Raw genomic sequence first — 18,239 nt, 5'->3', positions numbered from 1 at the left:
GCTGAACATAGCAGTCACTTGGGCATGTGTGTGCATATCCATCCATCTGTCTGTTTAACCATCCACACTTTGGCATGTGTGTGCATATACATCCATCTGTCTGTTGAATCATCCACACTTTGGCATATGTGTGCATATCCATCCATCTGTTGAATCATCCACACTTTGGCACGTGTGTACATATCCATCCATCTGTCTGTTGAACCATCCACACTATGGCATGTGTGTGCATATCCATCCATCTGTCTCTTGAGGGGAGCCCCCGAGTGGCAGAGTGGTCTAAAGCACTCTCCATTATGGATCATTGCCATCTCACCTCTTGTCTGTGCCGGTTCGAGTCTGAGATTCAGCCAATGTGAGTATGTGAGAAAGTTTGCCAGCAGATTCTCGTGGGTCGGTGGTTCTTTCCGGGGACCCTGGTTCTTCCTCCACCATTAATACTGGCCGCCATGTATAGCCTATCATATGCTGAAAAAAGGCATTAAACTCCACAACAACAACAGTCTCTTGAGCTGTCAACACTTTGGCATGTGTGTGCAAATCCATCCCTCTGTTGAGCCATCCACACTTTGGCTTGTGTGTGCATATCCATCCATCTGTCTGTTGAGCCATCCACATTTTAGCATGTGTGTGCATATCCATCCATCTGTCTGTTGAATCATCCACACTTTGGCATGTGTGTGCATATCCATCTGTCTGTTGAACCATCCACATTTTAGCATGTGTGTGCATATCCATCCATCTGTTGAACCATCCACACATTGGCATGTGTGTGCATATACATCCTTCTGTCTGTTGAATCATCCACACTTTGGCATGTGTTTGCATATCATCTATCTGTCTTTTGAATCATCCACACTTTGGCATGTGTGTGCATATCCACCCGTCTGTTGAACCATCCACACATTGGCATGTGTGTGCATATCCATCCATCTGTCTGTTGAATCATCCACACATTGGCATGTGTTTGCTTATCCATCCATCTCTGTTGAATCATCCACACTTTGGCATGCGTTTGCATATCCATTCTTCTGTCTGATGAACCAGCCACACTTTGGCATGCATGTGCATATCCATCCATCTGTTTGTTGAATCGTCCACACTTTGGCATGTGTGTGCATATCCATCCATCTGTTCGTTGAATCGTCCACACTTTGGCATGTGTGTGCATATCCATCGTTCTGTCTGTTGAGCCATCCACACTTTGGCATGTGTGTATATCCATCCACCTGTCTGTTGAGCCATCCACACTTTGGCATGTGTGTGCATATCTATCCATCTGTCTGTTGAATCATCCACACTTTGGCATGCATGTGCATATCCATCCGTCTGCTGAGCCATCCACACTTTGGCATGTGTTGTACACACATTCATATATCTGTTGAATCATCCACACTTTGGCATATATGTGCATATCCATCCGTCTGTTGAACCATCCACACTTTGGCATGTGTGTGTGCATATCCATCTGTCTGTTGAACCATCCACACTTTGGCATGTGTGTGTTTATCCATCCATCTCTCTGCTGAGCCATCCACACTTTGGCATGTGTGTGCATATCCATCCATCTCTCTGTTGAACCATCCACACTTTGGCATGTGTGTGCATATCCATCCATCTGTCTTTTGAATCATCCACACTTTGGCATGTGTGTGCATATCCATCCATCTGTCTGTTGAGCCATCCACACTTTGGCATGTATGTGCATGTGCATATCCATCCATCTGTCTGTCTGTTGAATCAGCATTTGGCATGTATGTGCATGCGCATATCCATCCATCCATCTGTCTGTTGAATCATCCACACTTTGGCACGTTTGTGCATATCCATCCTTCTGTCTGTTGAATCATCCACACGTTGGCATGTGTGTGCATAACCATCCTTTTGTCTGTTGAATCATCCACACATTGGCATGTGTGTGCATATCCATCCATCTGTTTGTTGAATCATCCACACTATGGCATGTGTGTGCATATCCATCCATCTGTCTGTTGAGCCATCCACACATTGGCATGTGTTGCACACACATCCATCTGTCTGTTGAACCATCCACACTTTGGTGTGTGTGTGTGTGTGTGTGTGTGTGTGTGCATATCCATTCATATATATGTTGAACCATCCACACTTTGGCATGTGTGTGTATATCCAGCCATCTGTCTGTTGAACCATCCACACTTTGGCATGTGTGTGCATATCCATCCATCTGTCTGTTGAATCATCCACACATTGGCATTTGTGTACATATCCATCCATCTGTCTGTTGAGCCATCAGTGCTTTGGCACGTGTGTGCATATCCATCCATCTGTCTGTTGAGCCATCCACACATTGGCATGTGTTGCACACATCCATCTGTCTGTTGAATCACCCACACTTTGGCATGTGTGTGTATATCCATCCATCTGTCTGTTGAACCATCCACACTTTGGCATGTGTGTGCGTATCCATCCATCTGTTTAACCATCCACACTTTAAATGACCATTGTGTTTAGAGGTTTTTACTTTCTTATGATTTCTTTTCCATTTTCATAAGCTTTCTTTAGGTTTGGAATATAGCTTCAGTTTGCACTTGTTTTCATCTAGCTATATAAGTGCCCTCATTTGCGAAGGTCACTTACGGGCATGACATGCCTGATTCTTGTAGAATTAAATTGACCCGTAATTTTCAGCTGTGGATATTGTCTAACCAATGGCATGTACTTAATCTAAAGCTTAAATTCTGAAAGCGTAATTATTCCACTTATAAGAGTTAACTCTTATCGAAGTATTTGATGTTACTGTCTCTCTATGCCATAGTTCTGTAAACACAATTCTCATGTTTTCCAGTTCATGATTTAACATGTCAGAGAAATTTTCGAATTTACAAGGCTCGTTATAAATAAATGTTTGTCAATTTAATTTTTTTTAATTTTAAAAAACAATTGTTAGCATTCAATCACATTAGAACATCAGCAGTGAATGAATTCAATAGCTTTGCTTATGATCTGAAGAAACCATATCCCAAGATTAATATGAAATGTTAGCCCACACCAAATACTACTAAAAGCTAGCCTTACTGATCAAATGTGTGTATGATTTGAATTTTTAACATAGCTTCAAAAAAAAATTCAATCATATCACTACAGTGTCTGCAGTGTGGCAGTTTATAGTGATGTCTAGCACTGATATCATGCCACAGGCATGTAGCATGATGTCCCACCCAGTCACATTATCCTGACACCAGGCTGACCAGTCCTAACACTAACCCCTTAATGCTGAGCACCAAGCAGGGCAGCTGTTAGTATAATTTTTTTAAGTCTTTGGTATGACTCGGCTGGGGTTTGAACCCACAACCTCCAGCATCTGAGGCAGATACTCTAAGCACTAGGCCACCGGAGCGGTTTGTGATCAAAAGCTGTATTGTTACACTTTCATGATTGCGATTTCCAAGTCTGGAGTAATGTGTTCATTAAATGCAATGTTTGGTCAAGTTTTTTGATGACCAATCCAGATATATTTGTTTTCATGTTGATATTCTTAACTGTTGCCAAAAGAAATGTCTGTGAAGCTGGAATTTGCAGTAGCTTAGTATCGCATTGGATGTGTAATCCAGAGGTTGCAGGGTCAGTACATGCTCATGCCAGCTCAGGATGGTGCCTTGGAGTATTCTTAGGAAAGCCACTTAGCTGCCATTTCCTCAGGATGATATAGCCAATAATGGGTCAAAAATTATATTAAAACAACATACAGAAATGGTACATATCCATTGAAGACTCATCCTTAAGCACATCCTTTTAAGTTTTCTGAATTCTTTCTCCAGAATTCTGACTGCCTCTTTTTCTGTTAATTTTCACATCCTTTGAACAGTTGCTATAATCTGGTTAACTCACTGACATCTTTCACTGCTGTGACTGAAGACCCTAGCATTATCATGCTTTTCTCCACATTGTAGTGACTCATCTATGTTCTATATGACCTTTCAGACACAAGTCAGTGATATTGACATGTTGCACGCTTGGGAATATGGAAACTTTCCTCTGTGCACATGGACTGGAAGCCTTTCTTAGCCAACAGGTTGTTTTGCAGCATTGTAGCTTTGGGTTCCATGCTGTTCTTGATATCTATTTTTTATCAAGCAAAACTGTGAGTTAAAAACTGGGACATGATAAAATTGGATCTGTCCTTGTTGGAAAGGAATCCAAGGTGAAACTTGAGAGAAAGATGGGATTTTTTGCAAATTGTTGCTCACCTTATGTGTTTGGAGGACACTAGCCAGTGTTAGAGCTGTTGATTAGGTCATGGTAAATTCACTGAGAAGACTGAATGGGAATATAAAGGCATGCATATTGGAAGTCTAAGCTGATTATAGAGAGTATCTCTTAGATGGTGTTGAGGGTCAACCTGAATTGTTATCCTTTGCTTGGGTGCCTGTGTGCGTGTTATGAGTAGAAATCCATTGTGTTTGAACTGCAAACAGTCTCAATGTCACTACCAGCACATATGGCTAGAGTTCCCATTTACTGCCATCCTTCATAGCAAGCAGGATTGGGTCCCTTTAAGAGCAGTTCATACCCACCAGCCTTCTTAAGATAAAAATCACAATAAATGCCTTTCAATTGTAGCAGGAGATGCAGTATGGTTTTATTTTTTGTAGGGTTTAATGCCATTTTTCAGCACACGATAGGCTATACATGGTGGTCAGTATTAATGGTGGAAGAAGAACCAGGGAAAACCCTGGAAAGAACCACCGACCCATGAGAAGCTGCTGGCAAGCTTTCTCACATACCCACATTAGCTAAATTCAAGACTCAAACCCACACAGACAGAGGTGAGATGGCAGTGATCTATAACGGACAGCGCTTTAGACCACTCAGCCACTCGGGGTCCCAAGACGTAATCTGGAAAGGGTATTCTGATTTGTTCTTATACCTCTGTTGCCACAAGTTACCTCTGAAGACAAGTGGCAGCTAGGTCCTTAGCTCTGTCTTCTTTGCTCAAGAGATCAACATTTTGTTTCTGCCACACCCTGGTCAGGTTCAGTGGTCGCAGTCATGCTGAGGCAGCAGTCTCACTGTAATAATGCATTTCACACATTAGGATGGCCTGTTCACAATGAGCTCTGAAAATGTTCATGTCTGGGCTGATCCATAGTGAGCTATTTTCTGATGGATTGCCAGGCATCCAACCTCATCTTCCTACTCTCAGACCTGAAAGCCTGGTTGTTTGAAGTACTTCATCTGTTCTGGATAGACATCCTTCCTCCAGCCCCTCAGATTCACAGGGTCATTCAGATGTTGATTTGAATTCTAGCCCATGCAAAACTGGTTGTTCCCCTCAAGCAGGAAAACGGTTCGAGTCTCAGATTCAGCCAATGTAGGTATGTGAGAAAGCATGCCAGTAGCTTCTCGTGGGTCGGTGGTTCTTTCTGGGGTTTTTCCGGGTTCTTCCTCCACCACTAATACTGGCTGCCATATATAGCCTATCGTGTGCTGAAAAATGGCGTTAAACCCCACAACAACAACAACAACAACAACATCAAGCAGGAAAAATTATGGATCACCAGCTTCTTAATCTTGTCAACAGAGATTTCCAAAGTAGCCCTGCCTTCTTGATACCTGCTGAAATGACCATGCATGCATGCAGGCATTCTAAGTTAGATAACTCTTATAAACAAGTAATGGACTGAATTGATCAGGCAAGAAAGCCCACCACTTTGAAAGATGTTGAGGGTAACTGGAGTCTTTTCCTAATGGTGTATGCAGAGAAACATCTTTCGTTCAAAAGCTTTGGTACCACATATTGTTAACTTCCTTTCTTGGCTTTTTGAAGAGAAGATGGCCCTGATCGGAATAAAGTGGCTAACATTCCTTGATTTCTGACATGTTTTGCCATTATGGAAAGAGGACAGAGATTAGAAATGAGGTCTTGGCCCTTTGTCCAATGTAGAACCTGCTATGAGTTTGGATGTTGTTTAAGGCACTCTTTAACGCATTATCCAAGGTTTTTTGACATCTTTCAAATAAGACTTATCATCTTAGCCTTAGAAAGCAAAATCTGTGATATGCATGCCTAATCAGTCAGCCTGAACTATCTGTAGTTCCCTAACAATGGTTCAGTCTCTCACTCATTAATGCTAGTAAAGTTTCTGTACATGGGAAATCTGAAATCTGTGCATCTTTTTCATCAACTGACTCCATTGGCTCCCTCTTCATTAGAATCTTTTCAGGACACACTTAGGGCTTTGGTATAGTACATTTCAGATACCACATCAGAGAAGGGAGACCTAACTTGTCCTTACCACTCTTAGAAAAGGGGTTACTTGGATTTGCAGGAAGTACAGTGTTGGCTTTCCTGGTCATAGTCCATGAGAGCATACAGGAGGGCCTTTTGTCCATTGGATGTTGTCCATCCATCTGTCCATTAGCACAAGTTTGTTACCACTGCTCCAACAAAACTACTTGGATGATTGCATTAAAGTTCACACACATGTTCATCCATAGGTCTAGTTGGTGCAGTGACTCTTCGGTCTTAAAATGAATAACATAAAAAGTGTGAAAACCAATAGCATTAGTTAAACTCAACAAATAATTTATTTCCATGAATACAAAGCAAACATTTTTTAAAAAATCTTACAGTATTGCAAATTAAATCCCAAATAGTCATACAAGTTTTTATTAGAAGACATTTATGATCTCAAGCTGTGCCAAAATAAATGTGGTTCTGGCAAGTACAGTTTGATTATCTTGTTATTGCTTTTAGAAAGTGACTTAGGGGTTTTCACCAGAAGACTATTCATGATATCTAGTTTGTCCAGAATGAAAATAATGCTGATCAGACAACAAATATTGCGGCAGTGGTGAACCTATAAATCACCTATTCTCCTAAACTAATGGTCATTTTAACATTGGGTTTTCACCAGAGGTCTTTAATGGTATCCCATTTGTCCTAAATGAAAATGATGCTGATCTCATGTCCAGTATGGCTGCCACAGTGGCTAATTTGAAAATATTATTATCCAAGAATATCAGAGGTGGTTGCAATACTCACGAGAAAGAAAAAAATCTTACACGTTTTTACATTTTTTTGGGCCATTAAAACATCAGTCTCAAGGTACTCTTGTTTTCTTCCTCTCTTCATTTAATATATGAAAGACTCAAAGTTACTTCAAGTATGTTAGGAGACTGGAGCCAGAGTTAACTGTGGAGTAAAGGGATGTAATTTCCTCCACTTCCTGCCTGTTTTCCTAACATATTAGTATTGGGTAATGTATTTGAAGAAGAAATCACTTTATGGAATAAAATATGCTTCTTTGATAAATACTTAACCCATTGTATGGGTAATCTCTTCCATGCCCTTTCAATAGTTAATCCCTGGATTCAGTAGGTGCTGTCGAATGATGGAATTGGTGCTACTCTATTTAAGGGGAGACTATGCTTGCTTGAAAGGAGGAAAAGAAAAGACTTTTAAAAACTATACTCTTATGAAATGTTAAGTTAGGAAAAGTGGCAAATTGATGACTAAGCCCACCACCACACAGTAAACTGTGTTACTGTTCCGTGGGTGGGGTAGGTGGTGACAAGTTCATTCTGTGATGCAAATGCCTACTTTAATGCTAAATATTAGTAGGCACATTATTACTACTTTAGTTTTTTGTATTTTCCTTTATATTTACATTTTAAAATTTATCTGTAATTGGCACAATGTAGCTAGTATTGTGCTGATGTGCCATTCAATCCCACTGTGTAAATGCATATATACATTATGAAAACTAATATTACTACATATATTTTTTGTTGCTGTTGTCATGAATATGCAGTCAGATTATCTGAATATGTTCACTATGCAGATGGTAATGCTAATTTATTTCTTGCTTAACTGCTACCTTAATTTATAATCTGCTATCATAAATCTACATCGAAACTAAATTGGAAAGTTGTTTCCAGTTGACTTTAAATGCTTATCTTAACATTGCATCTTATCACTGTATAATGTAATAATTCTGTAAACGATTGACTTTATATTCCCAGTTATTTATAACCCACCAGCACCACCACATGAGTTGACAAGTACACTTAGATGTACCATAAACAGGATATACATTTTAGATGTAAACAATGGCCCTTTAAGATTTATTCTTGCATACTTTGAATTATTGTTTGATTATACACTGTCAAGATAGATTATTGATGAATTCATATGATCAGTAACTAGACTACTGCCCAATAAAGACCTACATAAAATAAAGACCTACATCAGAGGTTAAATGGAAAAGTCCCTGATGTAGTTCATATAGTCAGTAACATGCCCGCTTTCCCTCCATTAAAGATGTACGTATCATTTGTTAAATGGAGAAGTTCTGTGGTAGTTCACATAACCAATTGCATGACTACTTTCTCTCCAGCAAAGACATTCCGGGACATATAATTTGTTAAATGGAGAAGTCCCTGATTCAGAAGTAGTTCACCATTCAGACAATGACACAGAAGATGAGGATGAAGAAGAGGTGATTTAGGGAGATGATCCTCTCCCACTCTGGTTTTGGGAAGCTTTTCACTTTCCTTATATTTGGTCTGAAGCTTTGAAAATTGTATTCTCTTATAGAACTACATGAGTTGCCAAGCTTCAAATCAAATACTTTTGCACCAATACATTGAAACAATATGCATGAAGTCTTTGGTATTCATTTCAGAAGGCAAACTTTGAAGTGCAGAATTAATATAATGCTGCGTTAAATTCTGTGTCCATCTATTTTATTAGTTACCAGTGCTGATGGACGTTGTGATTGTCACATATCATGCAACAAATAATGATCCATTTGAATACAGTAATTCTTCTTGCTCCCCCCTTTTTTTTTTTACATCAGGGGTACTTGTAAATACTCCCTTGCAAATCAAGTAAGTTGAGTCCAACTGCAAACTGCACAGACTATACCAATAACATTCTTCACCAGTGAACAGATCTCCAGGAAAAAATATCAGAGAAAAAGGCAGCAAATTTCTTAAAAACTACCTAGCACAAATAGTATGCATTTACAACTGATTGGCTCAGTAAGTGGAATTGTATGTAGCATGTGCTTGCACACGTGATTGAACATGGGATTGTAAAGTTGCAAAGCTAGCACATTGCTGCTGTGCTGCCAACTTCATAGTTGTATCTCAGGTGCCATCATCATTAGTTGTTAATCAATTAACAGTCAGCAATTTTTCCACTCTTTTTGTTTTCTGATGCCACTGATCTGTTAAGAGCTCTATTTACTGATATTTATACTTCTCACAGGATTTATATTTTTATATTAAAAAGAATTAAAAGCAGCTGAATAATTATATCTGCAAGTTGTAAGTTTGCCAGTGCAAAATTATGGCCACACATTTTGTTTAATTTGTGTTTTCACTGGAAGTTTTTCAAAACAATTATCAAATTGTTTGTGAATAAGAATAGAAATGAATACCAAGCAACTCATTTTGCTAGACTGCAAGTCCATATCTGTGTAACTCAGACTTATTTGGATTTTACCTCCAAAATGCTTTTACTTTATAAAGAATTAAGTAAGAAGACCCTGGTGGTTGTATTTGTGTACATTAAAATGTAGAATGTAATTACCAGTCAGATCTTGTACAATATTCAACCATAATGACGTAGCATATACTCTAGTGCCTGCTTTACGTAAACTGGTTAACCTTAAAACTGCTGTAAAAATAAAACAGTGCAGCCTCTCTTGAATAGTCATCAACAGGATGAATGTATTTGGACTGGTTGAAGGTAGGTGGCTGTTGAGAGATTCACTACATAGATGAAATGAAGAAATGAAATATTGGACCCAAGCTGGATATGAGAAGGTGCAGGACAAAGTAAGTGACCTTAATGGGAGGTTGCACTGTAGTTCCATAGCTTTTATTACTTTTTTGATTTTAATTAATCCAGAAATTGATGGAATTTGACCTGTAAGCCCATTTCATTTTATTAAGTTTGTTCATTCAGTTGCAAATTGCTGTAGACACATATATGGACTTAAGCCTTTTATCTTTAATCTTAACAGTTTCGCCATCAGCAACTGTCGGTACAAAGTGGGGACCTGCTTGTTAATTCTGATAGTGAGGTTTTACACCATGCTGATGGGGACATAACTCTCACAGAACAGGAAGTGGAGGAGGTACATAGGGGAGAAACTTATGTTGTCTCATAGTTTTATTTAGCATAATCTTGCCATTACATGATGATGATCGTGGTGGTGGTAGTGGTCAGTTTCACTTTACCATTTCTGTGCAGATTTATACATCATGAAGCAGGGAAATGGCTTAAAAGAATTTTGAAGCAGTTAGATATACAATCATTTCATCAATTTTAAAGTCATGATGACTCATTTTTATTTCATCTTTGGACAGCAGAACACCATTTTCTGCCACAACTTTGGTGGATCTCACAACTCACAGATGTAAACTCTTCACAGAAGATTCCTGTTTCTGATATAACTAATAATAGAAAGAGATGAGAAAATACAACATCAAATCCTGTTGAATGAAGTTTATTTTCTGATAGTCTTACAGAATGCTAGTTTAATAATTGCATGTATGAGACAACATAGATTATCCCCATACATGTTGTTCCTCTGTAGTTTGGTATGCATGTTAAAGCCATTGCCATATTTTGCTGTAGTACACTAACATGCTACATAGGACACCATTGCTTCTAATTTTGCTTTAACATCTATCCTTGGTTTGAGTTTTTTAAATGTGCTCTATTTAGGTATATAAATTCTTTAAAGTATCAAAACTTATAATATGAGGTTACAAAGAATGTTTTGCCACATTCATTTCAAATAATGACTATATCTGCCAGCACTATGTTAACATGACATACAAACTGGGCTGATTTTTATTTTTTTGATTTCACAAACAATAATTTAGTACTTCTGCAAACCTGCATTAATTTTTATGTTATTATCTTATTGTTCTCACTACTTTATTTGCAATATATGCATTGTTATACAGCAGTAGAGGATTCAATACAGGATTCAGTAATTATTTAGGCTGAGTCTCTAAGCAGTTTCAAACAGTTTTGTCAAGGGACAGGCAGTTTTACCAATGTGCTTATGAATGGCTTTTAAAACTTGCATAGCAGCCATGCCATGTATGATATGTTGCATGAAAAACATGGTTTAATAGTCCTTTACACCAGGTGCAAGATGGATCTAATTAAGCACAAATGCTTCTGACTCAAAGTTGAACAAGATTCATTTTAGTTTCTCCATCAGAAGTCTTCCCCAATCACATTACATTAGGAATAATAATAGGTTACCTCGCATATCCAGCTGTACCAAAAGACGAAACATGTCTTCTCCTGCCTATCTTATATAGACAAAGGGGAATGGCTCTTGCCTGTTACCTCCCCATGTCACTGCCAGGTGTAGCTAGCTTTTAACTTTGATGCTATACTGATAACATTTGTACATTTTAATTCCTACAATCCAAGCCAATTTAGCATCCAGATTGGACCATCCAACTTTCAGTTTGGATTTATTCTGCTGGACAATCATTCTTCTGCAGGTTAGATACATAATTTTTCCAATTTCTGCCAACTTTGAGTGATTTTGTCACCTTTTTGGACTTATCTTTTGAGACCACATTACACCATGCTGCATTGCTAATTTATGCTGTTTAACTTTCTTGTATCATTTCAATAGAGTCATCATCTAAATACATGAAATGCACAAGTTCAGAGCATAGTCTAGAAGGCATCAAATGCAACACTATTTTTGATTACTCCATTAGTGACAGGAAATATATTATTGAGTAACATGATGCATTTCTAATTTATGTTTTGTTTTCTCTTCTTGTATTTTTTCAGCAGAAATGTGAACTAAATGCATGTAATGCAAATTCAGAGCAAGTAAATCAACTGTGACTCTTGTTTCGTATATACTGAGTGTATAATGTCTAAGATATGTATCATGTGTAAATACATGGTCAGAGGAAGTCTGGTCTACAGTATTAGCTTGTTAGTAACATGATGAATTACTCATTTATGCTTTATTTTCTTTTCTTGTATTGTTTCATCAGAAATGTCAACTAAATGCATGAAATGTAAGTTCAGTAGTCAGTAAGGAACATCAAAGGGAAGGAAGACAGAATAAATCAAGAAAGACTATGTTGAAATCCTCAGTATACATCCAAGACAACATAAAGTCATTGCTGGTGATTCTGACTCATTGGGAGAGTGTCCAGGCAGCCCATTGGGCATAAGTTCTCCTGTATGTGCCAACATCCTTCCAACTAAAATTAGGGGTTCAATGACTGGCATTTGGGTAGAATTGGTGAGCCAGGAAATTCGTGGGCTTTCATCCAAGAAAGCTAAGTCCCAGCGACATTCTCATCCTGCCAGGTATGGATCTCTAAATCTTCAGTGTTCGATTTGGTCTCATGGCAATTTTCTGACTTAAGAAGTCTGACAATAGCCACGTTTGCATGGCAATGGCCAGGATTGCTAGTCATTAACTGGGCAGATCACCATAGTAGGGCCAATGCATAGCATCAGCCAACTTAGACCAGACACAATGTGATGCATGTCTGCAGTCCATGTCACTCAAACCTCATCATACCTTTGCTTTTTGGATGACCCCCTTGCTAGTTGGAGGAAAAACTGATGAAGTTCAGAGGCAGGCAACTCAGAAACTGCCCCTCCAACACGCCACTGAACCCACACAGGCATTTGGAAACATTCAACGCCACCCCACCCCCCACCGCCAGTGTGAAGGGATGTTAAGCAGCATCAGGACAAGGGATCTTTTCAATCAGATGCAAACCAATATTAATCTCAACCCAATGCTAGGAGACAACAGTTTAACCGCCTAAACATTGACCTACTCTCCCCACCGCCTGCAGACAGCCTATCTGTGGGCGACTGACTCCAGCAAATATTTGCTGGATATCTCTTTTCCCTCTGAAAGATTGGGGAATCCAGATCATTTTGAGTGACTTCGGGTTTCATTTATCCAATCCCCTCCCATTTCCAACTCTCCCCTCTTCACTGATGTACCATGGAGAGGAGGCCCTTCAACAACAGCAGATATGGTCACTGATTGAAAAACAAGTGGTATAGATTGTGCAAAGACCACAGTCTCCAGGGTTTTATTCCAGGCTGTTTCTTAATCGGAAAGCAAATGAAAGCAAACCCATCATCAACCTGAGCCACCTCAACAAATTCATTGCACAACTTGAATTCATGATGGACATGGTGAGATGAATCCATCTCTCCATCTGATGGGACGAGTATACTACCATCAGTCTTGTTCTGACAGATGCATATTTTCATGTCCCTGTCCACCCTGCATCATGGAAATTATCGAAATTATCTTTTGCTTACCTCTACAAATTTTATTGGTTCAAAGTCTTACCCTTTGTCCTAAACATCAGCCCTGGTTTTTTTACCAAGGTCATGGATTGAGTCATCATCCTGTTCCAATTGACTTCATTTATAATGACAGCAGTGTACTTGGACAATATCCTTTAGAAACATATGGTAAGTTCTATTCTACTCCAAGGCAGGAACGAAAAGTATGATTCCGTCGATACTAGAATTTTGTCCGTCTGGGTATGGAGTTAATCACCAACCGGAATGTGATATGGCTTCCTTTTGTTTTGTGTACTCAGGACCATCAAGCTCATTGAGTCTGTTTCTAACAGGACTTAGATGCAACAGTCTCCATACTGGCGTACAAATTAGACATTTCCAGTAGACTCAGTGTCTTGGCTGACACTCCATTCTGTAAAAGTCAAGTCCTTCACACGGAATGGTCTCTCTTCATCATTCAATCTTTAATCTGCACCCTTTGGGGGCATCTGATGGTAGGTCTTTTTGCAACAAGGGGGAATCAAAAGTTGCCCACTTTTGTCCTTCCAGTCCCAGACCCAGATGATTGGGCCATGGATGCACTGTCAATCAGTTGGGAGGGATTTAGGGCATTTGCTTACACCCCCCCCCCAACAGTATTGATTCCAAAAATAATCTAGTTGTTGCAGGGTCCGAAATGCAATATGATTTTGATAGTCCTCTCAGATGGGACAAGTCCTGGGTCATAGATCTATTTGATCTAGTGGTAGATCTGCACGGGAAGAATTAGGCCAACCCAAATCATCTCATGCATTTAGTCAGAGTTGTTAAATCCCTGCCCAGACCACCTTCTTCTGCACACTTGTCTCTTATCCAGATGGCCTTTTGAGACAATTTAAACAGTTGCTTTTGGAAAGCATCTCAAGAGCAAGAAGACCATACACTCTTTAGGCTTACAAGGGAAAGTGGCATGTTTTCAGGGACTGGAGCCATCTAAATAACATTGTCCCTCTGAGTGCCTTAATCCCTCAACTGGCCGAGTTTTTTCTCTGGTGCATCAAGGAGAAACAGTTGGCCTTCATTGCTGCTGGATGATCTTGGACACTTTCCAGTATCATGGCAGATGTGATATTGTGCATGATAAAGACCTTTCAGATCTTTTAACCAATTTTGATCTCAGTCAACCAGAAATCTTTACCCCATCTGAACTATCTTCAATTCAGATTGAATGGTTTGGTAGATGTCTTGACACAACCAGGCTTTATAGACAAAATAGCTTACCATCTCTCTGTGACAAAAGAGTTGTCATTCACTAGCTCTCTTCCATAGATAATTTGAGAGCAGCAGCCATGCAAGATCCTGTTCATGCGCTGTATCACTACATGAAACCAAGAGAGACAAGTCCTGACATGCAAATGTCTCTTTCTTCCAGTGAAAGCTAGGAAATAGGATATCATCCCTCAAGCCATTGTTTCATGGCTAAGATGGGTTATATGCTCGGTGTACTGTGAAATCAGGGTTGCTTCATGAAGATTGCTGCACATGAGATTGAAACGGTCTCTGTGAGCTTCACGTTCAAATGTGACATTGCGATCTGAGATATAATAGAAACTGTTGGCTGGCATACATAGTCAACATTCTCAAGTTTTTATCTTAGAAATATTTCTTTGCAGAGGCAAACCTTGAATCAGGTGGGTCCATTGGCAATGGCACAGATGGCCACCAGACCCAGTTAAAATAATCAACACAGCCTATCAGCTTTGCGGGATTCGCCAGTGAAATTTTTTAAGTACACCGCTCCCTCGATAACTCACGCCCGGATAACTCGCAATCCCGCTTATAATGCGGTGTCCGTCTTGGCTCCCGATTTTTTCCAGAGAAAATGTATCTAAAATATCTTTAAAATATGCTGAACATGAAAAATTACGATAAGAATTGATAAATTAAACCTTGATACATTGCTCGTTTTATCATCGACAATGGTGATTAATGCCCATAAAATATAATCCATATTTTGAAATTTGCAAGTTCTAAATAAGAATTAATTTCAGAGATCTTGAAAACGCTTAATTACGTGTATTTGGATGCCAATTTTTGATCTGGGACGCAGAAAATCACTGAGGCGGGAGTCCTCCGTATGCATGTAATAGGTGCATGGGAAAATTCAAAGATTTGCCGGTCCTGTTTCAGCCACCTGCTTTGTGGGAAAATGTGTTGATCAGTTAACTGTGCTGATATTTACGACAGAATTCAGTGACTGAAAACCTCTTTGATGTACATACATGTTGCCATTTTATAAGAGTACATAAAAAAATAAAAAAAACATGATGCAATAGCTAGGCGGCTAGTTCAAATGCTTTGACTGGCTGCCAGGTGAGAAAATGTACTGATATTTAGTGATTGAATTCAAAGGCAGAAAGACCCAGTTTTAAAATCCTAGCGAGGCCTCTGTTTAAAGACATCATATATTATGTAAGTTTTTATGATAAATAGTTGTCAGTATACTGTAAATAAACAGTCTGGTGAAATAGCAATCAGTGAAAACTTCTGGTAAATGCTAACAGGTGGCAACAGAGAATGAAATAAACACCAGTTAAACGTCTTCCTGTGTGAAAGTCACGTTATAATCCTTTAATTCCGTTTCAGTGTAAACATTATAATCACAACATATTCTGTTCATTGAAAACATGAAAAGAGTCAATCGACCGTCACATCGAAACCCATGAGTACTTCTGTGAGAACCTAATTACATGCCGACTTTGTTTTGATCAACAACTTGGGGAAATGTTTGTTGCATTAAAAAATCGATTACAACAACCTGGGGTGCTGGATTAAGGGTCTTGGAGCGGCCTTTGACGTAAAGCAAAACAGTAACAGAGACAGCGATGATGATAGTGACTTTGAAGGTTTCAGTGAAACTGATGTCATTAATGCCGAGGCTGTTTGGGAGAAATTTGTACAGACTCATGGTCCTGAGATGGGCGTTTCTCTTGATGATATGGAGGAGTGGATTTGTGCTGACAGTGATTGCCCCACAGCCGAATACATGTCAGATGAAACAATAATTAATTCTATAATGAACAAATTTTCAGCAGAAGACGATTCTAACTGGAGTACCACAAGTGTTGAAAGTGATGCAGACGCAGATGTCGCACCACCTCCCCCCTCTGCACAGGAAGCAATCAGATATTTTGATATTTCCATAAGGTGGCTGGAGACCCAAAATGTTGACTACGTAAAGCTCATGCAGTTGAGAAATCTGAGGGATTTTGCTCTGCAGGAGAGAAACCAAGGAGTAACACAAAAAAAAAAAAAAAAAAAAATTAACTGATTTTTTTCAAAAAGTGAATTGATATTTGTCAAGCGTGGCACAAACGGCAAGTATTAACTTGTTCTAATTTACGTTGTTTTAAATTTGTAGACCAATTAAACATGTTAGTACTGATTAACCCTTTTTTTTTGTTTTCCATTTTACTTCTGTTGCATTCAAATCTATCTATCGTTCGATCAACACAGTTTCCCGAAAAGAGTCGATCTTTTGTATATAAAAAACGCCTAATTTGGATCAAACAATAAAACTAGAATGTATCCAATTCAACATAAAAATTAGTGACGTAGTACACAATGTGTGAAGTGGTACACATGTTAAGCAAACGGAAACCATGTGGAATAATGTTTTCGATGATCGCCTCAATATACTGTAATTTATCCTGAAATTAATGTTGCCCTATGAGGAAATAATAAATAAAGTACACCGTTATGAAGAGATATTTATTCACAGTCAATCTCAGCATGATTATAAAGTGATTATTCAACACTATAATCTGCCTACCCCCCCCCCCCTTATTTTTCCTTTATGTCGTCGATCACTTTATTGGTTTTGGGCTTATTTTATAGGTCCCTCGATAACTCGCGCCTCACTTATAGTGCGGTCGATGTTTCTGGACCCCGATGTGCACGAGTTATCGAGGGAGTGGTGTAAGAAGATTTCAGTAATTATTTTCTTAATCATATGTAGGGGTTACAGATCAAGTGACCCCAGGCTGTGTTGTTTATGTAATTAGGAGAACGGGTTATCGTTTGCATGAGGAATCCAGTCAACATTCCCGAGAAAGATACCCAAGGTAGAGGTCAGATGCTCAACATTCCCTCCTCCTATTACCTATTCTCCTAACATTATGTGATTGAGGAAACATTTGAAGGAGAAAGCAAATTTTTCAGTAAATTATGTTTCTCTAAGAATATGTACCGAATCACATTGCTTAAAAACCTTTCCAATCACTTCACTATGTGGGCATCCTTATTAGTATATTGCTAAGCTAAAAACTAGCAACACCTGGCAGTCTCGTGGAGAGTTAATGGGCAAGAGTTGTTACTCTTTGTCTATATGAGAAAGACAGAAAAAGACTATTTTCATCTTTTAGTAGGGCTGGATTTACAAGGTAGCAGCCCAATATTCCTAATGTAATATAATTGGGTAAATAGTCTCAGAGACATATAATTACTGAAAAATTGTCTTTCTATCCCTTTTCATTTAAAAGTTTGAAACAAAAAGCAGTGTATGTTGTTTAACTTTAGTACTTTTTTAGAAACCACTTATTCATGGGACAAGTACATGTACATATGGACATTAAACTCAGAATTAGCTTGTTATTCTAAGCGAGCATCTTGTGATTGACTGACATGCAGGTTGATAGCTGTATAAATTAGTTGCATGACACAATAGTCTAGTTCATTTCTGACATGCAGGTTGATAGCTGTATAAATTAGTTGCATGACACAGTAGTCTAGTTCATTTCTGATCATCAACTTCTGCTTCCAAGAAATCTAACCTGTTTTGAATTTGATGATTTTATACTATGCATAATGCTGTTTTTTAAAATGGTGATGAGTAAACGTTTGCCTAGGAATAGAACTGCATAATATCGTCTTCAAC

At 38.8% G+C, this 18,239-nt stretch overlaps 1 protein-coding gene across 4 annotated transcripts in view; it reads left to right on the top strand.

The window, feature by feature from the left end:
• The window catches only part of LOC149791935 (V-type proton ATPase 116 kDa subunit a 1-like), a 139,215-nt gene that overhangs the window by 96,229 nt on the left and 24,747 nt on the right, over positions 1–18,239 (top strand). For 3 of the 4 annotated variants that reach the window (XM_089970455.1, XM_089970458.1, XM_089970454.1), the window contains exon 19: positions 10,014–10,127. In XM_089970455.1, the coding sequence (XP_089826581.1) occupies positions 10,014–10,127 (114 nt within the window). Of the gene's footprint in view, positions 1–8,378; positions 8,481–10,013; positions 10,128–18,239 lie in introns of all 4 variants that reach the window. The other variant, XM_089970457.1, reaches the window with a different exon arrangement.

Source organism: Sinohyriopsis cumingii, chromosome 9, assembly GCF_028554795.1.
Source record: "Sinohyriopsis cumingii isolate HCF-2022 chromosome 9, ASM2855479v2, whole genome shotgun sequence".
In the NCBI taxonomy this organism is placed as follows: Eukaryota; Metazoa; Mollusca; class Bivalvia; order Unionida; family Unionidae; genus Sinohyriopsis; species Sinohyriopsis cumingii.
This window is presented reverse-complemented; position numbering and strand designations above follow the sequence as displayed.